This window comes from Sceloporus undulatus, chromosome 3 (assembly GCF_019175285.1).
Source record: "Sceloporus undulatus isolate JIND9_A2432 ecotype Alabama chromosome 3, SceUnd_v1.1, whole genome shotgun sequence".
NCBI classification, from domain to species: domain Eukaryota; kingdom Metazoa; phylum Chordata; class Lepidosauria; order Squamata; family Phrynosomatidae; genus Sceloporus; species Sceloporus undulatus.
In genome coordinates this window covers 177,489,804-177,513,885 of record NC_056524.1, presented here as the reverse complement: position 1 = coordinate 177,513,885, position 24,082 = coordinate 177,489,804, and the positions used below count along the sequence as shown (strand labels likewise).

At 43.5% G+C, this 24,082-nt stretch overlaps 1 protein-coding gene across 1 annotated transcript in view; it reads right to left on the bottom strand.

Annotated features, from left to right (window-relative positions):
* The window catches only part of MINPP1 (multiple inositol-polyphosphate phosphatase 1), a 72,310-nt gene that overhangs the window by 14,443 nt on the left and 33,785 nt on the right, over positions 1-24,082 (bottom strand). Inside the window, 9 exon segments of the mRNA XM_042458461.1 lie at positions 255-452; positions 7,251-7,295; positions 7,298-7,411; positions 7,414-7,464; positions 7,467-7,505; positions 7,508-7,561; positions 7,564-7,653; positions 7,656-7,677; positions 7,680-7,898. Coding sequence (XP_042314395.1) covers positions 255-452; positions 7,251-7,295; positions 7,298-7,411; positions 7,414-7,464; positions 7,467-7,505; positions 7,508-7,561; positions 7,564-7,653; positions 7,656-7,677; positions 7,680-7,898 — 832 coding nt within the window.

Below are 24,082 nucleotides of genomic sequence, written 5' to 3'. Positions count from 1 at the left end.
TTTCCAATCATCTTCTATAGAGTGTGGCTCAGTTTTCACTCTGAGTGGCAAAAGTGTGCACACTGTGCAAGTCATAACACATGCAATTGCTATAGTTTGGTACAAAATAGGCAAGTATTACATGCTGTCTATTCTCCTTTAATAGCTGTCCACATTGAAAAACATGTTCAACATTCAATACATATTTGGTCTTTATTAATAATGAAAACAGATAATCACAGGCAAGCTTAGAAAGACTCAAGACAGATTATTACCTGCATCTAGGTCAGTCACTGGTAGACACAAGGATTTTGCAATTTTCTCCACTACTCCGTTCATCTCAGGACCTTGCTTGAAAGCATCCATCTCACGCATAGCTGTTTTATTGTCTTCTACGTCTTTTACAAATTTTTCACAGTGATCAAAAAATCTCATCAGTTTGTCATTAATTTCAAATGTTTCTGACAATATAGCTGAAAAAGAAAGGTATGAAACTAGTTGATCTCAATTGTATAATCTATACAACTGCACAGTTTAAATGTTGAGTTATAAGCAATGCTGAAGTAAAATCCTGGTTTAGTCTTACCTGTAATTTTTCAAAAAGATAGAAAATTTTAAAAAATGTCAATTATACTAAGATATTTGTACTATTTATTTATTTTATTTACATTCCACCTTACTCTAATCACAAAATTATCAACCGCTTCTTGAGGCAAATATATTATTGTTTGAAACATTATTTAATGCTTCATAAAATGCATTATGGTCAGTGATAATTTAACCAAAAAAGTAAATAATTCAAATATACATTTTGAAATATATTGGAAATGTTACTTTCTTCCATGTTAAGTAGGTAAGATGTTGTTAAGTTATCAGATCCAGGGGGGGGGGGGGGAAACACAATCCCAGTACTAATTTTTCACCTACATTATCAAAATGAGCCTTGGTGATCTAACAAAGGAAAGCTAAGTGTTGGAGATTTAGACTGCATCTGCACTGCAGAAATAATGCAGTTTGATACCCTATTAACTGCCATGGCTCAATGCTATGGAACCCTGGGATTTGTAGTTTGTTGTGCCACCAAAGCTCTCTGGCAGAGGCTAGAATTCCATAGGACTGAGCAATAATAATAATAGTAATAATAAAACTTTATATTCCACTTCTCTGTCATTGCCGATCGTCAATGCACTGTCAAACTGCATTATTTCTGTAATGCAAATGCGCCCTCTGTTGTATTTAAGAGTATACAAAGACACAACTGTGTTAGTCTGTATCTGCACAAAAAGATAGAAAGGAATATTCTCTCTGAGACTGAGAGAAAAGAGTTTGTAGCATAGGTATTGGTAGACTGTCTAGTTCATTAGATGCAGGGAGTGATCCCTGCGAGAACAGACTTTTATACCAATCTATGGAACAGTCTGTCTTCATGTTTATGAATATGATGAGCGAATATTTGTTATTCAGTTATTGTTAGCTGACAGCTGAGCTTGACCTCCTGGTCAACAGGAGGCTTGATCAAATCTCTTTCGTGGGCAGTGTTTCTAAGTTTAGTCACCTCCTACCACCTTATCTTATGCACAATGGGCTCAGGATGTAATAGGGACTCTGAATGGTGTTTTTCATCCTGTCCCCAAGGCAAAAGATCAAAGGCTGACCAGCTTCCAACTTTACCTGAGGCTAAGGCAAAGAGGCTTGTTCTTTATTATTTCAAAGCAGAGTCTGGATGTCCTAAATACCTTAAAGGTACCAGATGCATCTAATCTCTGGTTAGTAGATGAATTGGAGGCTGCCAGTTAATGCCAGGTGTAGCAGGCTATATTTCACAGGAAGGAGCTGGCAAAATCACAGCTGAATATTCCCTGCCTAAGAAAACACCATGAAATTGGGGAGGGGGGTCGCCATAAAAAATATGCACACACTCCCCCATTGAATGCTGATAACTGTTAATGTAAGGATGATTGTTGTTGCGTGCCTTCAAGTCGTTTCTGACCTTACACGGGGTTTTGGCCAGTTTCTTCGGAGGGGGTTTACCACTGCCATTCCCTGAGGCTGAGAGTGTGACTTGTTTTTTTTGTGGAGTTTTTGGGCTGTGTGGCCATGTTCTAGAAGAGTTTCTTCCTGATGTTTCGCCAGCATCTGTGGCTGGCATTTTCAGAGATGCCAGTCACAGATGCTGGTGAAACGCCAGGAAGAAACTCTTCTAGAACATGGCCACACAGCCCAAAAAACCCACAAAAAACTGTGGCTGCCGGTCATGAAAGCCTTTGACTCCACAGTGTGACTTGGGTTTATATAGCCAAGCCAGGATTTGAACCCTGGTCTCCAGACTCGCAGACCAATGCTTGAACCATTACAACATGCTGGCTCTCAAAGAGAACTGTACTGTAGTTAAAACTTCAGTTTCATTGTTTGTTTTCAAAAGGATACGTAAAAGAGAGCTGGCAACAAGGGGGATATTAAATATATTTAAAACAATTTACTCCCCTCCCCCAAAAGAAAAACACTTTCACTTGCTGTGGTCCTCAGAGGACCATATTCCTCCATCACACCTCCTAAATTTGTATTTATTTATTTTTCCCCACAATACCCCAAGGGAGAACCTGGGCAATTTCACCATATTCCTAGCCCACTCTGGACCATTCTAGGCCTATGACAGGCCCTCCCTGGACCTAAAATACCCAGGTAGGGCTGGAAAAACATGCCAAAATGGCCTCCCACATCCTCTCAATGGCAGATGTGAGAACTGGACAGTAAAAAAAAAAAAAAGCCAAAGGGGAAAAAAGCAGTTTGTTTGAGATATGGTGTTTGTGGGATGGAGAAGAGTGCTGAAAATACAGTGGGTGACCAAGAAGTCAAGCAAATGGGTTCTAGAACAGATCTAGAAGAGAAGCTTGAACTCTCATTGGAAGCTAAGATGACTAAATTGAAGCTGTCATACTTTGGCCACATCATGAGGGAAAATGAATCATTATTAAAAACCATCATGCAAGGAAAAGTGGGAAGCAGTAGAAAGAGAGGGAGACCACACACCAGATGGTTAGACACAATCAAAGAGACCACAGGCCTGTACCTGCAGGACCTGAGCAAAGAAGGAGAGGACAGGGAGTCTTGGAGATGTCTCAGCCATAGGACTGCTATGAGTTGAAACTGACCTGAAGGCAGCTAACAACAGTAACAAATTGGGGGCCAAAAACAGTCCAAGGGGCACACACTGCCCACAGGCTGTACTTCCCCTACCCCCGTCTCTACTTTTCAGTATGTGTTGAAAGTAAAGAGAACATTTCCTTTAAATTGTGGAAAGAAAACTGTGTGTCCCACTGAAACATGGTAACCTGCCTATAAGATTTCATATTTAAAGACAACTAGTGGTTTAGAAATTTAGACATACATTGGAATTTTTTTAGTTACCCAGCACCTAACTCTTAGAGCATTGCCTCGATCTTCTCTGATACTGAAGATGTCAGATCTTTTCTAAACATAGTATTCCCACATTGTTAGTGCTGGACCCATAAATGCAACAACTAGGTACAAATTAAGTACTGTATATGCCACTTCCAAAATCTGCATGCACACAGAACACAGTAGTTATTAGAAATGTTTTATGTGCTACAGCATTCCTGTTTCCCATGTTGTAATTAATATGAAAATCACATGTAAATTTAACCAGTATCAATCATACTGGTTTTTCAGCGTGCGAAGTTTAGCTTCCAATGTATATCTGAATGTTTATCTGATGTATATCTGAATGTCTATCTGAATCTCATTCCTACACAAGGATGCCCAGCACGTGTTGTTGTAAATTATGCAGGAGCCTCAGTGTAAATTATTTTTAAGCAAAACCATACAAAAACAAGTAAGAAAATCTTTTTAAAAATTCATTTTAGGACCCAACTTTGGAAAGAGGGCAGGTAATACAGAATGAATATTTTGGAAGTTAAGGGGGGTCAGACCTGGTTAATACTTGGAGGGAAGCCTGTCAATGAATGCCCTTGTCTCTGTAGGCTCCATTTCAGAGGAAGGAATTGGCAAAGCAACCTCTGAGTATTCCTTGCCTACAAAAATCCTAGGAAATTCATGGGGTCACCACAAGTTGACAGGTGACTTGAAGCCATATACATTCACATGCACAAATGAAGTTGTGTATAATTTGGGTTTGCTTCTGTTTCAGAACAAGGACTTAAACCTTGGGCTTCATGGGTGGTTTGGAGACAAAGGTGAAGAAAAAGAAGTGGTGTCATGCAGCCTTCCTCAAAGTGGTACCTTTAAGGTGTGCTGGCTTATGTTGGTGAGAGTTATACTACACTTAGTTGAGGAAGGGAGGAATAGATGATTCACTCTGTGATTGAATTTTTAGAAAAGCCACAGTTCTTTGGAATCATCTGATTAATTCATACAGAACTAGAGTGGCAGGAAAATCTTATCTGGTTTGTATCTAAACCAGACTTCTGTATCTACTCTCAGTCAGATAATGTACTTCTAGTAAAAGAACTTCCCCTTTTCCCAGCATCTGATATTCAAAGGTATGCCTTCATGTCCCAACATGGAGCTTCCGCTTCCCTATCTTGACTGACAGATGCTGTTAATTCCTATCTTTCTTTCTCAGAATGAAATCAAGAATGCATTGAAAGGTGTGGGAACCAAGACAGTGAGTCACCACCATGTTTCTTTGGCTCTGCCTGATCAACTCAGAGAAACTTAAAAATTGTGTTGTATTTTGGGAACTGTGATTAACAATACTTTTGGCCACTGTCAGAACTAAAAAGAAGGATTTATGATAACAACACATAACTTAAAAGTTAGTTGTGCAACTAAGAAGATCCATAGCAGAAGAGCATATTAACATTCTTCTCCAGTATTTCAGTTTGACAGTCCTGACCACCTACATCCCTTTCCTTAGATGGGGCAATGAATGGCACAAGCATCCAAGTTAGTCTCCTTCAGTAGAAAAACGAGGAAGGGCCACTCTCACAATCATATAAATAAACTTTATTTTTGTTGTGTGCCTTCAAGTTGTTTCTCATTTACGGTGACACTAAGGCAAACATATCATGGGGTTTTCTTGGAAACATCTGTTCAGATGAGGTTTGTCATTGCATTCCCCTGAGGTTGAGAGTGTATGACTTGCCCAAGGTGGGTTTCATGGCAGAGCTGGGAATCGAACCCTGGTCTTCAGTCGTAGTCCAACACTCAAACCATTTTGCCACGGCTAAACTGAAGACTGCCAATGAATGGTAAGTGCTGGAGGCTATATTTCAGAGGAAGGAACTGGCAAAATCACCTCTGAATATTCCCTGCCCTTTTTTTAACTGATGTTGTCTTTGTGTATGTGCCTAGGACCGAGGTTTGCCATGGCCTTCCCTTGAGGCTGAGAGCATGTTGCTTGCCCAAGGTCACCTAGCAGCTTTCATGGCCAAGCAAGGAATCAGAACCTGGTCTCCACTTGAGGCCTTAATATTACTGTGTACTGCGTCTGAAGACATGGGTTTATACGCATCAGGAAAAGACCTGAAAGCAGAAGACAAAATTAAAAGGACCACAGACAGCCAGACTTTACAACCAGGGATGGGAGTTGTCCTTCCCCAGCTGCTGGACAACTACAGCTAAGCCAACAGAGCCAATAATGATGGATGATGGGAGCTGAACTCCACCAGCTAATGGAAGACCAGAGCGTGCTTTAGCCAGCACAGCCAATGTTGAGGATGATGGGAGCTGTCCTCACTCAGCTACTGAAGGAACCACAGCTAAGCCGGCATGGCCAATGACAAGGGATGATGGGAGCTGTCCTCCCCCAGTTATTGGAGGATCACAGCTAAAAGCTAGGAGCCCTGGTGGCGCAGTGGTTAAATGCCTGTACTGCAGCCATTCACTCAAAACCACAAGGCTGCGAGCTCAAGACCAGCAAAAGGGCCCAAGCTCGACTCAGGCTTGCATCCTTCCGAGGTCGCTAAAATGAGTACCCAGACTGTTGGGGGCAAATTAGCTTACTTGCTAATTAGCTTACTTGCTGTTCACCGCTATGATCTTTGGAATAGCGGTATATAAATAAAACAAATTATTATTATTATTATTAAAAAGGAATAAGGGGCGCTTCACTCTGCCAGCTACTGAAGAACCTTAACTAACATGCTTTAACCAGCATAACCAATGATGGGTGATGGGAGGTGTCCTCCCCAGGTACTGAAGGAACCACAGCTAAGACAACAGAGCCAATGAAGAGGGATGCTTGAGGCTGTCCTAAACCACCTAATGGAAGATCACAGCTAAGGATGGGAGCTCCCCTCTGCCAGCTACTGAAGGACTACAACTGGCATGCTTTAGCCAGCATGGCCAATGACTAGGGATGATGGGAGCTACCCTCCACCAATTACTGGAGGATCCCTGCTAAGGAGGGATATTGGGAGCTGGACTCTTGCCACCTACTGAAAGACTACAATTGACATGCTTTAGCCACCACAGCCGGGGTGAGGGATGATGGGAGCTGCCCTCCACCAGTTTCTGGAGGACCACAGCTAAGCCAGCTCAGTCAATCATGGGGGATGATGGCTGCTGCACTCTTCCAGCTACTGAAGGAAACATAGCTAAGCCAAGAGAGCCAACAATTGGGGATGATGGGTGCTGCACTATCACCTAGTGAAATAACCTCAGCTAAGCCAGCAGAGGCAACGATGGGGGATGCTGGGAGCTGCACTGTCAGCTACTGAAGGAACCACAGCCAAGCTACCATAGCTAATAACGAAGGATGATGGGAGCTGCTCTAAACCAATTAATGGGGAATCTCAGCTAAGGAGGGATAATGGGAGCTGTACTCTTGTCACGTACTGAAGGACTACAACATACTTTAGCCAACACCTCCAGGAATGATAGGAGCTGTCCTCCCCAGGTACTGAAGGAACCCCAGCTAAGCCAGCAGAGCCAACGGGATGATAGGGCTGCACTCTCATCAGCTACGAGGAACCCCAGCTAAGCCAGCAGAGCAAATGATGGTGGAGTGGAGATGGACTGCACCTCAGTTACTGGGGAGAACCCCAGCTAAGCGGCCGCCGGGGGAGCTGCGGAGCTGCACTCTCAGCTACTGAAGGAGCCACAACTAAGCCAACACACCCAGTGACTAGGGATGAGGTGCTTGCACTCTCAGCTACTGAAGGAGCCACAACTAGGCCAGCAGAGCAAATGATGGGGACGATGGGAGTTGCACTCTCAGTTACTGAGGGAAGCCCAGCCAAGGCGGCGCCGGGGGACGTATGTGTATGTAAGAGGGAATCGGGGCTCACCGTCCTTGTCTGCGGAGCCGAAGAGCGCCACGCGGAGCCCCTCCGGAAGGCGGCGGCGCTGTCGAGGCAGCGGGGCTTGGAGCTGCTGAGGAAGGCGAAGCGGCGCGAGGGGCCAGAGGCTGGGGCGCGAGCCAGGCGGCGGGCCAGGGCCTCCATGTCCGGCGCCCGCGGGCCGCCAGCTTGCCGTCGACTTCGGGCCGGGGCCAGAGGGGCATCGGGCCAGGCGCTGGGCGTCGGGGCAGGGCGGGCGGGCCTGCTCCTCTGGACCACGCGGCCGTGGAGGCGGGCCAGCTTCTCCACTTGCTTCCGGGGGGGAAGCGGGTGCCGTGGCGGAGGACGGCCGTCAGCTGCAGCGGGACGCAGGAGGAGGCCGGCAGCGGGAAGCCGGCAGCGAGGGGCCCGGGGAGTAAGGGTCCTCCAGGAGGTAGAGCGGTTCAGCTCCTCGTAGCGGGACTTGGTGCCGAAGTAGGGGCTCAGCTGCGCCGCCGTCTCCGCCGAGGCAGGCACCCCCGCCATCAGGAGAGAAGGAGGGGACGGAGAAGCACAGAGCGGCGCATGAGGAGATGTTGCAGCTCGATGCTCCTGAGAGACTGAGCCTCGCTCGCACAAAATGGCAGCCACGCCTCCTCCGTTTCCCCGCCTCTTTTTCTGATTGGGTGAGAGAAACCACCCTCTAGTTCTGATTGGGCGACACTCCCAACACTTTCTTTCTTGCCCTCATCAAACAGGCCGCCCGCTTTCATGCCGCCCTCAATCAAATGGCGGCCCTCCACCTTCTTTTCCCCTCCCAGCTTTGGTGGCCGCCTTTCACTACAGCTCCCAGAATTCCTGTCGTTGGCTAACCTGGCTACCGCTTCTGGGAGTTGAAGTCCAAACCGGATGAAGGGACCTAAGTTTGGGAAGCACTATATGGGTATCCTACTACACACCAGTGATTCCCAAACTCTTCTGGGAGTGGAAGTCCAAACCAGCTGGAGAGACCAAAGTTGGGAAGCACTATATGAGTGCATCTACATCAGTGATTCCCAAACTTCTGGCTTCCAAGGCTCCCAAAAACACAATCCATTGGCCAACATGGCTGAGGCTTCTGTGTTGTGGATTTCTTTTCCTTAGAGAGGCCAGGGTCATGATTGAAAAAGAACAGAGTTTATTTAGCTGCAGCGTTGTTCAGCCCAGTAGGAAATTCATCCACATTACTGGGAACCCCGATTTAGGGTTGCTATAATTCACTACCACCAAACCAGACAAAATCTAGGACAAAATTTAGCCCATAATGTAGGACATTTTTAAAATGGAGGACACAACCAACTAAAAGCAAAAACCCATTATTTTTTTAAAAAAACACATTACTTAAATCCTTACAGAGATCTCGTTGCACCTCTGAGACTAAATGCATCTGAGCAAGCAGATTCTTTCAGTTAATAAGAATGAGAATAATAGAATTAAGGGACATGTAGATTTTGGCACACTGTACAGCGCTGTGTATAATTACAGCGCTTTAGAAATAAAGTTTAATAATAATAATAACTTCTGAGACTAAATGCATCTGAGGAAGCATTCTATTATTATTATTATTAGTAGTAGTAGTAGTAGTAGTATTAACTGAAAGAGTCTGCTTCCTCAGATGCATTTAGTCTCAAAGCTGCTCCAAAATCTACATGTCTTTTAATTCTATTATTATTATCAACTGAAAGCAGACTCTTGTCAGATGATAATAATAATAGAATTAAAAGACATGTAGATTTTGGAGCAGCTTTGAGACTAAATGCATCTGAGGAAGCAGACTCTTTTAGTGAATAATAAAGTCATTCTCTCTCAGCCTCAGAGGATGCCAATGTCAACCCCTCTCTGAAGGAACCTTGCAAAGCCCTGGAGAAAGTCATTCTCTCTCAGCCTCCGAGGATGCCAATGGCAACCCCTTTATTAAAAGCCCTTGCAAAACCCTGGGGAAAGTCATTCTCTCTGGTTAATGACAGGATCTGCTCAATGTTGTCTGAAAGTCCTTCCCGTAATTGTGCAGGACAGGAATGGGACAAAGACGGGATAACCCCTGTGTGATAAACTCCAGGGTAGTTAAAGTGGTGCCAAACTGCATTATTTCTACAGTGTCTCCTCCACTGAGTCATGCCTGTGACCTCCATGACTGAATTTATACTTTTGGCAGTCTTCTTCCTCTCTTTCTACCACCCTCTACTTTTTCTAGCATCATTGTCTTTTCTAATGATTCGTTTTTACTCAAGATGTGGCTCAAATATGGCAGCCTCAGTTTAGTCATTTTGGCTCCCATTGAGATTTCTGGGACGATCTGCACTAGGACCCATTTATTTGTCTTTTGGGACGTCCATGGGATCCTCAGCACTCTCCTCCAGCACCACATCTTGAATGAATTGATTTCCCTCCTATCTTCTTTCTTAATTGTCCAGCTCTCACATCCATACATGGTAATAAGGAATACGATGGTTTGTGTGATTCTAACTTTTGGGCTCTGTTGTATATCTTTGCATTTTAGGATCTTTATTTCTGTTTATATTTAAATATATTTTATATATTTATATTTATAGGATCTTTATATTTTATTTTAGGATAGATGAGTGCTAATGTTTAATCTGGCAAAGCTTTGGAGTAGGATTGCAATGGACATAGCCCAGATGGTTTTCATGGCCAAGTGGGGGATTTGAACCCTGGGCCTCATTCCCACTTACAGATAAATCAGCGTGCAATCCAAATCGATGGATCTATTCAACAGCGGAGCATGATTCCCACTACATTTGCCCTGATCGCATTTCCCCCCTCTAAAATAACCCACTTGTGGTACACGTTCATGCATGAATCGATTCAAAATGGATGCACTCCAGCTGGCCGAAGGGCAAATTTAAATCAATTCTGATCCATATCTGGTTCACACTTGTGTGGAATCGATTTATCAAAAAGATGTGGAAAACATCAGCATCAAAAAGATGCAGGTTAAATGGGTCTAGTGCATGCCCCCCCCCTCTCAGAATCACTTCGGCGATTTGGTCTAAATGGGAACCAGAGTCTTTTGAACCAATTCAAACCGATCTGCGATCCAATTTAAAAGGTAGTGGGAATCAGGCCCTGGTTTCCAGAGTCATAGGTCAATGCTCAGACTACTGTGCTACACCACAGAGGCTCTTCTCTTCCCTTCCCCTCCCTGAAATTTCCCTCCGCTGTCTGAAATTTTAAAAAAGAAGTTCCACTGAAAATACAGGTCTGAGCTTTCCTAGAGTTGTGGAAGTAATAAAGTTATCAGATCCTCTGTTTGTATATAATATTATTGAATAGCTAAAGCAACTGTGGCCAGACCCAAGACGTTCTGGTGTCTGAGGTAAAACAACACATAATGTGTGTTGAGGATCGTGGCCAATTTCTTTTGGGTGCTGATGCAGAAAATCCTGCAAGTACCTTTTCTTGGGAGTAAAAGGGCCATGATAATTAATTTGAAACCAAATGATTTGCTACCATTTCATGATGTTTAAAACCACCTGCCTGAAATTTTGCCTAATGATAGGGCTAGCCCAGAAAACATATATTGCAAAAAAGGCTTAAGGATAAATTGGACATTAAAAGACACTGCAGAATACCAAAACTCAGATACAGGCGATCTAATGTTATAATATTATTTATTAAATAATCTAAATGTTTATTTTTTATTTGCTAGTTCTGGTGGTTTTTAATGATCTTGTATTTATATATCTGTGTATGATTGTCATAGCAATAAAGGCGTTGTATGGAAGGTTTTAAAATAATGAAAGGTAAGTGCAGGGAGGTGGCTTTTCCTCCTCGCAGGAAATTCTGCCATTGCTGTACTGTGGGCTAATTGTTAAAAAGCTGCTAAATCTTGGATCGTGTGCTTCTAAATATATGCTTCTACTACAACAGGAGCAAACAAACAATCTTGTGGGAGGAAAGGAAGAAAATATTGTCCCAAATGAATGCTGAATTTCAACGCTAAATTACAAATCCATTGTGACAAGGCTGAAAAACAATGATGTGTAATGAGTCACACACATCTGACAAGATGTCTGACCCAGGAAAATAATGCTGAAATTGCCTAATAAACAGAAGGCCAGCTTACAGAAACTAACCAGACTGCTGTTATTAGCAGCATGCCACAAACAGATTATTAAGCATTGCAAACATCCCTCCCTGGCGTCTTATAGTGAATGGATAATTTACGCACATGGTGGATAATAAGCATGGAAAAACTAACACCATTGTTCAAAAAATAAAGCAGAGAAGCTGGGCCAAGTTTGGACAACGCCTTGTGTGGGATGGCTCAATGAGGAGCTGCAATGGGAAGGCACAGAACCTGAACAAGTGTCTTAGGAGAACAAATCTGCAATAAAAAGATGTAATGGAAAGGCACAGAAACTGCAAAGAATCACAAGAGAATAAATTTGCTATTAATAGGTTGATACCATGTTGCTAAAGAATACGATAAATATAAGAAATATATAAATGGAATGCAAACAAAACCAACAAATAGATGATTTCAGACATATTTCATTGGGATAAGGAACAACAAACATTGACTCAATGGATCTTTCAACAAAAGCATAAGAAACTGCAGCCTTATTCTCCCTTTGTTACTGTTGTATGCCTTCAAGTCATTTCTGACTTATGGAAACCCTGTCATAAGGCTTTCTTGGCAGAATTTGTTCAAAAGGACAAAGGGAGGTTGTCACCCAATGGGTTTTATAGCAGAGTGGGGATTCGAACCCTGTTCTCCACAGTCAGAATCCACTACACCGCACTGGGCAATAAATGATCCTGAAATCAGTGCAGGTTATGATTAAAGATCAGAGGTTGGGAACCCTCTGATCCTACAGTGCTTTTAACTTTTAAAAGTTAAGTTTTTAAACATAAGAAAGATGGCAATCATAATGATGTTACATACAGCCCAACATTAGGATCATGCTACAAACCAGTAAGCTAATTCCACTGATTATTTCAAATTAAGCGATATCCTGCATGCTAGACTTAAGTGGACCATTCTGAACAGTGTCATCTTTGGCCTTTTTATGCACCAACATAAAAATGGCAAACCCCAAGATGCTGGACTGTTCTTCCTTCCACTGACTCCCAAACCATGTTTAGTGCATTGTCTTCTCTGTTTTATATTGGCAGCAGGTGTCCTTTCCCTGAATTCTCATTTGTGTATTCACTTTTATTTTATTTGAAACCATCCTAACAAAGACAGTTGGAATGTTTTCTTTATAAAATCAGAGCATAAGTAACAGCAAGTAAAAACAAGGCCTAAAACACCAGACAACCTTAGGACAATTTTGGTATACTACTGTAATCATACTCAACCATTGGTGAGATTTATAGCCCATAGCATTGGAGGACAATAGGCTAAGGAAGGTTGCAAGAAGGGATACAAGGTGGACTCATGAATGGTGATATGATAAGTTGGTGGGAGGACTCTAGACTTACAAGTTTCACTAAATAGAGGAAGCTGCCCATAGAGTTGATGTCATGCGGAAGGATTTTGGAAGCACTTGGCTGGAATGCAGGATGAAAAACTGGTTCAGAGAGACAACTCCCTACCTTACGGATGGGGAATGTTTTGACCTACAGTTCCTATTAGGATTGTGAGAGTTGTAGTCAAATATATCTCAAGGACCAAAGATCACCCCACCACACATTCCATCCTGCAAAATATTATCCCTGCATCAAAGCACACTTTTGATTAAAACTAATGAGCAGCTTCCTTTGAATAGCTTTGCTCAAACATACGCTGTTCAGAGAATGAGACAAGCACAATGTTAATCAGAATTCAGGGCAAAACAACAACCTGTGATAGAAAGAAGTGGGAGGTATACATAAATAAAGCTACCTTGAAAGAAACGCAATATCAGCAAAGCAAAACTAGCAATTCTGGCAGAAATAAAATGTGATCATCTATTTCAGGTTCATGTGGCTCTGAGTCACATCTCTTTTCCATTCAGGAGCTGCTGTTGGTTAATCTCTGTGTTTATAAAAGTATTAACAGATTACCACATTTATTTTCCAGTAGCTGTGACTAAATGGCAAGGAGTGGATAAATCTATGCAGATCTGAATAGAAATGTTTGAAAAGCTATCCTGTTTTTCCCCCTGAGCTTTGGTGTACCATGATTTCTAAGACTAATGGATACTCAGTTAAAAAGATAACTTGTCTATTCATTTATTGTATGTGAAAGGTAGCAGTTACAGGAAAGATGTGGCATTGGAGAAGGGAAAGAGGTTGATTTATTTACCATTTTCTTTTCAGTAATGAATTTATTAAAGTGGGGAGGCACTCATTGGATGACCCAAAGTTCCCAATTCCTTGGTGAAAGTAGTTTTACACTACTTTCCAAAAGTAGTTCAAGGAAGTGTATGAGTGTAAAGTGATGCATAGCTGGGCAAAAAGTTACAACGACACATACACTGAGAGGGCAGTGATTGATCAAGAAAATAATATGGGAATTGTGGTATAGAGAGCATTAAAATTTAATTGAAAACAAAACCATTAATATCACTTCACTGTGGAGCTGTTTAAGTATGGGTAGAATAACAAAATAAAGAAATAAAACTGAAAAGTATGACATAGTGTGGTGAAGTTGCATAGGGAGAAACTTTTCTTCTCTCTTGTCCTACAAGAGCCTGGCTTCACTCACTGATGTTGAACATTGAGAGAGAGAGAACAGATGAAAGGATATACTTTTTCACAGAGCACAAAACATAGTAGGATGTTAAGATATAGTGATGGCCATCATCTTGGACAGTTTGAAACAGGGAATAGATGAATCTGTGGTTGATAAGATTATCAGGGGCAATGAATCATAAAGCATATTTATCACCTATAGCATCAATATAATGGACATATGGGCGGGTTACATACCGCCATTTGGGACGTCCTCAGGACATCCCAGTTTAAAAAAGGGGCATCTCTTCTAGACGCCCCTACTCCTGTTACGGACTCTGTCCGTAATGGCGGCGGCTGTTCCACACGGCCGCCGCCATCTTGATGTAATGGATGCTCTGTGTCCGCACGTTGCGCCCCGGAAATGATGCCACGAGTGCATGACTAGCGCCTCGCGGCGTCTCTTCTGGGCAGCAAGAAGGAGCGTGATTTTCGCGCTCCTTCTTGGCAGCGTCCGGGAACCGCGCCGTTTGGCTGCTGCGATTCCCGGACGCTGCAACCGGCGGCGGCACGAGACAGCCCCTTCTGGGCCGTCTGTAACGCGCCATGGTCAGTATTTAAATGCTGTATGCCCATATATATCAATTGCCAGAGGACATGAGTATGTGGATGCAGTAACACTCATGGTTCTGCTTGCAAAGTTCCCATAGGAATGTCTGACTATATAGTACATTGTTCTGATCCAGCTGGGATCATCTTGTGATCTTAGGGCTCAAACAGACAGGCCAAAATAAAACTGCTTTGGGCCAATTTGGAGGTATGCTGTTTAAATGACACATGCATCTTAAGAGACCAAAAGCTGCAGTCCTTAGGACTAGAGCGTGGCTTTGGTATGGCTTCCAATCTCTTAGGATGTATGCATTATTTAAACAGCATACCTCCAAAGTGGCCTAAAGCAGCTTTATTTTGGCCTGTCTGTTTGGACGCTTAGATTCAGAGCTAGCTTGATTAGTGAGCACCTTCAAGAAATGTAATAACATCTATCCTAATAATGCCATTGGCTGGGAATGAAGAACATGTTAATGTCATGACATCATTTCACACATCTTGCCACATATCTGGCAGCATGAACAGGCCAGCACTGATACCATCATTTCTTCTTAACAGAATAAAGCAAAATTGGGCAACCACAGCAGGGGTGAAATTTCATCACTGAATCTTTTCTGAATATTATAAAGGTTCACATGTCTAAAAATAGAGCATACATACTGAACAATGTTTTATTCAGGTCCTGATGAAAATACTGAGACAAGAGAGTGAATGAATGTAATGTTTCTCTGTGTTGTTGTTGTTGCTGAGAAGGGGGAAGGTTAATTTATTTTCTGAAATATTATTTTCTGTAATGAAATTATTTTTTAAAAAAAACCTTCAAAAAGGAAAGGTTCCCAATTCTTGAGATAAATAAAAGCTTGATGAAAGAGCAAAGTCTCAGCCTGCTTTCCAACAAAAATGTATAGAAGTTGCTGCCCTAGCTCAAGGTGTGCCACACATCATCTCCCATTAAATTAAACGAATGAATACCATAGGTTTTGAAGCCAAAATTATGGATCTTGATATGACCTGTGGATATATCAAGGTGCTTTTTGGGGATTTTTGGAGCTCAGATCCAGGGTGACTATGGGTCCACTATGCAAATTCACGTCATAACGTGAATGTGTTATCAGGCGAGATTCCTTTCTATGGGTGCCCCTTCCGTGGCCCCTCATTTTGGTAAAATCGGAAAAAAAGTGAATTCACAGAATTTGCTTTCAAGCTCAGTTCGAATTGGTCTGGTGTGGAAGATCACTCCAATGTCAACCCCCTTGGCCCCCTGCGTCCTTCTCCTACATCCCCCTCCTCCTCCTTCATGCCATCCTGTCCTCTCTGCCATCCAGCGACCTATCCCATCATCCCCTGGCTGCTCCTTCAGTCCAATCCTGGCCCCAGTGACCCCCTGCCACCCATCCCATCATCCCCTGCCTTCTCCAGCATCCGAACCCTGCCCCAGTGACCCCCTGCAATCTAGCCCATCATCCCCTACCTTCTCCTCCATCCAAACCCTGGCTCCAGTGCCCCCTTGTGACCTATCCCATCATCCCCTGCCTTCGCCCTCATCCGAATCCTGGCCCCAGTGACCCCCTGCGACCTATCCCATTGTCCCCTGCCTTCTCCTACATCCGAACCCTGCCATAGTGACCCCCTGCGATCTAGCCCATCATCCCCTACCTTCTCCTGCATCTGAACCCTGGCTCCAGTGACCCTCTGCGACCTATCCCATCATTCCCTGCCTTCATCTGCATCCGAACCCTGGCCCCAGTGACCTCCTGCGACCTATCCCATCGTCCCCTGCCTTCGCCTGCATCCAAACCCTGGCCCCAGTGACCCCCTGTGACCTATCCCATCATCCCCTGACTGCTCCTTCAGCCCAATGAAGGATGACAGCTAAGGAGGGGGCATGGAAGGAGGACAGTGTCCAGACCCCCACTGAGCATGCGCAAGGGTCCCAATTCGAATCATTGACTCCGCATGGTATGCACCCGTGTGGTACTACAATTTGCACTCATTCCGCTTTGCATGAATCTGCATCACGTGACTTGCCTTGGATTCGATTCCCCCTTGATTCAGAAGGGCAACCAGGTGTGATAAAACATTCACATTATGATGTGAATTTGCATAGCTGAACCAGGAGTCACCCCGGATCTGAGCTCCAAAAAGCCCTGCGTGATATACTCCAAGAGTAAAACCTAGGGGCATGTAACAAAGGATCTAAAGGTGAAGCAAAGGAAAACAATGCCAAAAGCCTCCTACAAAATTCCAGCAGGCATAACTGTTTGTTCTCATACTAAAGACTGGCTGGATGAACAAAACAGAAGGAGGTGAGTGCTTCTAGGACAGATTGTACTCTCGTCTTTCACCAGGGGATAGTTCCTTTAAAAAAAAAAAGATTTAAACTATAGTGGCTATACTGACTCATGGATAAGTTGACTCAGATTTTTGGGGTCAAATTTTTGACTAAAATTTCTAGACTTATATATGAGTAAATATAGTGTTTGGCAACCTTCAGAGTAGAGGCAAATGTTAAGAAGGGTACGCACCATTTAAATACAAGATTGCCATCCTACCTCCCCAGTTTTGCTACTTCTTCAAGTCATAGGTTAGCTTTGCTGAGCATCAATCCTGGGGACATTCTGGCTGCTATCACACTGCAGAATCAATGCAGTTTGATACCGCTTTAACTGTAATGGCTCCATCCTATGTAAACCTGACATTTGTAGTTTGTTGTGGCACCAGAGTGCTCTGATAGAGAAGGCTAGAGCTCTCACAAAACTACAAATCCCAGAATTCAATAGCATTGAGCAGTGGCAGTTAAAACCGTATCAAACTGCATTGATTCTGCAGTGCAGTTGCACCCTCTGTGATTGTGTAGCCTTCACCTGAAGAGGTCACAAGGATCTTTTGATTTAAAAAGGAATAAATGGATGAGAGAAATAGCTCGATCGGCTCTTAGCTTGATAAGAAAAGGATACAGATAGATTAATCTTTTCCAGACAGACTTTTCCTGCCAGTAAAATCAAAAACAGAGGTGAGCAAAGGAAGTGGAAATTCCTGGGACAATACTCCTTGTCTCTGTTTGAAGTTAAGTTTTACTTTAAGAGATATGTCATGTGGTTTCAGCAATACTATCTTTCTGACAAAAGTAAACAGTATCCCATCCTGTTCTGCTATTGCTATAAAAGGATATTTTCCGGTTGTGGTTTCCTGCAAAACTTAAGTCAACAAACAATTCTTCCGTGCTGCCATAACAATTGATAACAATGGTAGTTTTAACCCAGCCTATGGTAAGATGCCATTATCATTTTGAACCAGATTAAATGCATATACAGGTCTGCCACACTTGACAAAGCAAATTGTCCCCAGACATTGCTTTTTAAATAGAAAATGGAAATAACATGGAAAGAATAAGGCTAGGTTCCTATGCTATACAAAAAAGAGCAATTCAACATGTTGCAATAATCCTTTGACTCAAAACTAACAACATGCATGAGTGAAATTGAAGAACTAGGTCAGGTAAGGCTTGCGTATAGGGTTGCCATAAGTGAGGACCTCCAAACCGGGACAAATGTAGGACAAATGCAGGACAACATTTTCAAATGTAGGACACATTTTATAAAAATGGAGGACACTCAAAAATTGAGGCTTTTTTTAGAAATGTTAATATAAATGCATGTTTCTTAGGCATGATCAAAATGGAGGACATTTTGACATTATTCATAGACAGATCACGGAAATGTACTTCCCTTTCTGGCCACCCCCCTCTCCACATTCCAAACAGCACATTTGAGCATTGAACATGGCTTTATTTTAACATTGCCTCTTGCATATTTCAGAGGCTTATTCCACAACCAAACCCTTTGGTCAAGGGACTTTGGTTTTCCTTCATTTTGACTTGTTTTCTCTGTATTCCTCCCCACTAAATAAAGGAGACATGAAATGGAGTTAATGGGTACAAGTTGTTAAACAAAAAAGTCTTGTGAGACTCTGTAGGCAAGAGGTGCACCATCTTAAGAACTGCATTAAGCACACTTAGGCTGCTGCCACACTGCTTTCACTCTCATCACTCCATCCTATGGAATCCTGGGCTTTGTAGTTTGTTGTGGTGCCAAGGCTGGGCTTTGAAATCTCAGGCATAAGAGAGGCAAAAGGCTTGGGCTGCATCTACACTGGAGAAATAATCTGGTTTGAGACCACTTTAACTGTCTTGGCTGAATGCTATGGAATTCTGGGAATGGTGGTTTGTTCCAGCACCACAGCAGAATGGCAGTTAAACCCCTGGAAAGCTCTCTGACCAAGGTGACCAATGCCCTCACCCCAAAATGTAGGGCACCCAAGCAAAAAAATGTAGGACATGGCCAAAAATAAAAGCTAAAAACACCCATGTAATTATAAATCCATGCTTCTTAGCCATGATCCAAATGGAGGACATTTTGAAATGTGACAGAAGAGGATATGTCCTGGAAAAGGAGGAGGATGCCTGGTCACCTTGTCTCTAATCCAAAATGCACTGCAGAAATAAAACAATGCTGGACTGAAATGCCCAGAGTTCCTCACCAAAACTGCATCCACACTGAGGAAATAATCCAGTTTGAGAGTGACTTAACTGTCCTGGGTTAGTGCTGGGGAATGCTGGGAATTGTAGTACATTGTGGCCTCAGAGCCATGACTGACAGAGAAGTCTCAATGTCTCCCAAACACTAGCATTCCCAGGATTCCCTAGCACTGAGTTAAAGTGGGTTATTATTCCTGCAGTGTGTGTGAGAGATATAAAAGCTAGGGACTGGATTCATTTGGAGGATCTCTGTGTCCAAAACACACTGCTTGGACTGCCAGGGCTCAGTGCTATGGAATCCTGGGAATTGTAGTTTATTGTGGCACCAGAGCTCTCTGACAGAGAAGGCCAAATGCCTCACAGACATCAGCATTCCAGAGCATTGAGCTTTGGCAGTTAAAGGGGTCTCAAAGTGCAGAGGGGGGGGGAGAGAGAAAAGCCAAGGAGAGTGAATGAGCTCTGAGAGGAGGAGGAGAAGGAGGAGGAGGAGGAGGGAGGGAGCCAAGGGAAGTGGCCAGGACCACCAGAGGAGCCCCTGCTTTTCCTCATCATCGCAGCCTTCTCACTGCTGGCAAGAGGCTCTGCCCCCAGCCAGGCAACGCCTCCATTCAGTCTCCTTTTGTCAAAAGAGCTCTGGTGCCACAAGAAACTACAATTCCCAGAATCCCATAGCACTGAGGATGTTTAAGGGGGGGGTCAAACTATTTCTGCAGCTTTTTGCCCCCCAAAGCCTTCTATTATTTACCAGCAACTTGCAAGGCAAAATCTCTTCCTCAAAGCCATGTGAAAACCAACCCAAGCGGAGGGCTGTTGCTTCTTCTCATTGGTCAGCTTGCGGGAAAATTGTGCATTTCAAGGAAAGGCGTTTAGGGCCCTCAAAACGATCCTGTGATAAAGATTACAAGAATACTGAGTGGTAGACATTGAAAAGAGGAGGCATTTAGGCTCCCAGTGAAACAGGAACCATTTGTGGCCTTTTTTTCTTTGCTCACTGTAACCTGAAAGTAATGCCTTTTGCAGGGTATATATACCAAGTGGGCTGGCAATAGCTCTGAGTGGCAGATGTCTTGAAGACCTGCTCTCTAGGCTAAGCCAGGCAGGGAGGCGGGGAGGGTGGCATACAGCCATGGGGAGGGGTGCAGCTGCCTCCAGGGCCTTGCTGGGGGGAGGTCCTGGGGGAGGGGCCAAACCGGGGTGGGACCGTGTGGCCCCACCCCAAACTGGGAAAGTCCCGCCCCCAGGCAGGATATGGCAAGCCTACTTGCGTAAGAAAAATAAACCTGCTGTGAACCTTCTATGGACCACTTGGAGGCCTCTTTCAAAATGCACCCAGAAATTATATTTATTTTCACCAGCCCCTGGTTTTGTCATCATTTCCATTTTTTCATCCAAACGTATAAATCTAGGCTCCCCCCCTTAAAAACATTTTGGAGGTAACTGGTAAGGCAGGCTGAGTCACTAATTCACTGGAGGCTGCTGCTACTTTGCTTGTTGTAGGCAGGTACACACAACTAGAGGGGGATCTGCTGAGGAGCATCACCACATTCTTTCCCAGATCAGGCTTTATCACACTGTTTACTGCAGACACACTGCTGCAATCTAGCAACTGAAAGTTTCTCCCATTGTTCAGCACCAGTGCTGTTAAAAAATAGTAATCTTCCAGCTAGAAAGAGGATAAGGAAAAATTGAGAGGCTGGGTGGGCAGGAAAAAACTTAGATAAAAGGAGCTTCTTTATCAAGGTTTCTACTCATTTCATTTTGCAATGCAATTATGCAAATAATTTGTTACACAGTCCCAATGTGTGGTTCTCACTATGCTTTTCTGGAACTGCATTAATGCAAATCTCTGCGACTTATGTTGCCCACACATACCAACATTTCAAATAAAGATGGAGCCAATGATGTGGATGTATCCAAAATAGGTGCACAGGGTTTCTTTTTTGCGGGGGGGGGGGGGGGCTGTCTGTCAAATGATGCACATCCATGTAATATTTAATTTGTCACATGTTTTTGCTTTTGTCCTCATCACAATCTTCTTTATTATTTGTTCCCTTTACAATCTCATCTTGCTGGGTTCCTGAACTATGCCTGTAACTGTGGCAACTGAGATATGCCTGTAACCAAATGATATCCCTTAAGTTTCTCATAGCTAGCCCAAATTGTTCTCTTTCTGAAGATTGTTAAATAATGTAAATATAGAATCTCCATGTTTCCCATTTGGTTTATTCCATTTTCAGATTTACGTTGCTGCCTGCCACTGCAACTTCCCTCTCTACTGGTTTGATGGAAAGTCAAGCCATGTACACATTTCAGCAATTTGTTATTTATATTGCTAGGATTCATTCTGACTGGAGGATTACACCTTGGTAGCTTTCTTAATGCCATTGCCAAAGGAACAACAGAAGAACACTTTGTTTTTTGATGTGCCTAAAAATCTAGTTTCCATAAATAGCAAACTTCTGTTACATTATCTGTTGCAGAAATGCTCTCATGAGCCCATCAGTCATCAATGCCAAAGTAAACCACTCATCTTTATCACCTGGGGGTTTCATCTTGCTAATTTAAAATTCTGAATGGAACTAAGCTGTTGGAACATCTCAGCACAAAAAAAAGCACTTGAAAGCTTTTGGGTTTTTGTTGTTGGTTTAATGCACTTTCCAAGACAACATATTTTAATCAAGCACCAGTTTGAATCAGCTTTAGTCATCTGACTCACATGGAAGTATCTCGGCATCTTTCAATAGGACGAAAAAAGAAAAAAAAGTATCTTGCTGTATATATGCAATACTTCAATGACATTTTGCTGTCAAGGTTATACAAGTGATGCTTTGAGGATCACTCAGATTTATTTCCTGAATGTTACCTTACTTGCTGTCGGAAAGACAAATTAATTTCCAGGAACTGATCAGTTTATGACTTTCAGCCGTTTTTTGCTTGCTTGCTTGCTTCCATGCTTTTACGTGCACTTTCCCCTGAAGGTGAAAAGTTTTGTTTAGGATACAGGACAGGGGTAGGCAACCTTTTTGAGCCGGGGGCCGGGTTGCTGTCCCTCAGACAACTGGGGGGCCGAAGCCAAAAAATAAATAATTAAATTTTTTTAAAAAAATTAAAATAAATAAATAAACCGGGACAAATGTAGGACAAAATGTTCAAATGGAGGACACTTTTTATAAAAATGGAAGACGTGCGAAAAAATTTGCTGATTTTTAAAAAAATGTTAAGATAAATGCATGTTTCTGAGGCTTCTACAGACAATTGTCCCACCATGCCCCTCGCACAAGAGGCCAAAGGCCCCGACGGCAATCGGCAGCAGGACCGGGCTGGGGCCGGTCCCAAGGCCTCGCTGGGCCGCATCCGGCCCGCGGGCCGCAGGTTGCCTACCCCTGCTACAGGATGTTACAATTGCATGAACTGAAAAAACAGCCACTGTTCTTTCTAGGACTGTCTGATGCTATTCTGGGTATATTCCACTTGGGGGAAACATATTTCTGTATTAACAAACAAAACCAGAAAGGCATATGTTAAGTCCAGACTATGGATAACTTCTATTGACATATCTAACAAAAGACAATGCTGGTATATTTCCTTTGGATTCAGTAATATAAATTAAGGGTGTATTTGCATATCCTTTCATATTTCTTTCTGGCAAATCCCAAACACAGTTTTTATGTAGACTTGTAATTTTAGATATGCTTAGCATGGCACAGGCCTTTAATCATTTGCTACTGGGGATAGAATTATATTTGGAAGTGGCCAAAAGGTTACCTATTCCAATCACTTTCTCTAGGGCACATTTAGATGTGTCATGATTGCAAGATAGTAATAGAAGGGTATAGCCTATATCAGAGAAACAGACCAAACAGAAGAGGAGGAGGAGTATCATTACTGTATATGTCAAGGATGTTTATACCAGTGAAGAGATCCATGACTTAAATCCTGGAAGCCAGGTTGAAAGCATCTGGGTAAAGATTAAGGGTGACAGAAACAACAGGGATGTCATTGTGGGTGCACACATCTCAAGCCATGTCTACTGCACACATCTCAAGCCAGACTGAAGACTTGGATGATGCCTTCCTGGAAGAGATGACTTGTTGGAAAATGCTCATTTATAGGAACTTGAGAATAGTGTTTGGACAGGTCCAGCTAGGTACTTACATGCCCAACCTTTCCTCCTCATGGCTTATTAACATTTATACTTGTATATAAGGCGGGTTACAGACCGCCCGTTTGGGGCAGGCTGCACCCGCCCCTTTCCTTGGAGTATCGGGGCCTCAGTGTTCAGAGCGGCAGCCGCTGAGGCCCCGATCCGCCGCTTTTCAGGCTGTGGGGAAGCGGCAAAAGTCCCCTTCCCCGCAGCCTGGAAAGGGGTGTCCTTGGGGCTTCAAGCCCCAAGGACACCCCGCGGCGGCGGGGAGGAGGAGAAAGGGGCCACTTGGCCCCTTTCTCCTTTGGTCCGCTGGGCGCAGCCGTGTGAAGGCTGAACCCAGCGGACCAAACCAGGAAGGAGCTTGGAAGCGGAGCTCCTTCTTGCTCCGCACTAAGGGCACACTAAGCGCCCTGGCGCGGAGCGAGGACGTCACGTCCGCGCTGCCCCGTATAGAGGTGGCGCGGTTGTGACGTCATCATGGCGACGGCCGTGTGGAACGGCCACCGCCATTTTGTGTGCGCGGAGCGCGCACTAGGGTTAGGGGGTGCAGAAGCACCGCCCCTTTCTAACCCTAGTACGCGCTCTGCGCGTACTTTCTGGCCCGTTTGTAACAGGCCTTAGTCAACATAATGTATAAGTCAAGAGAAGGTTTGGGGGTCAAAATTATGAGTATGGTATGACCCCTGGATAAACTGAGGGTAAGATTTAAGGGCAGGTAACAACAAATATAAAAGATGAAGCAAAGGAAAACAATGCTGAAAAACTGACAACATTCTGGCAGGCATAACTGTTTGTGCTTACCCTAAAAGCAGGCTGGATAAGGGAACTACAGTAAATGGTGGCTGTGCCATGTGCATGGGAGACAACTAGGTGTGGATAGAACTTAAAAAACGTACAGATTAAGATTTT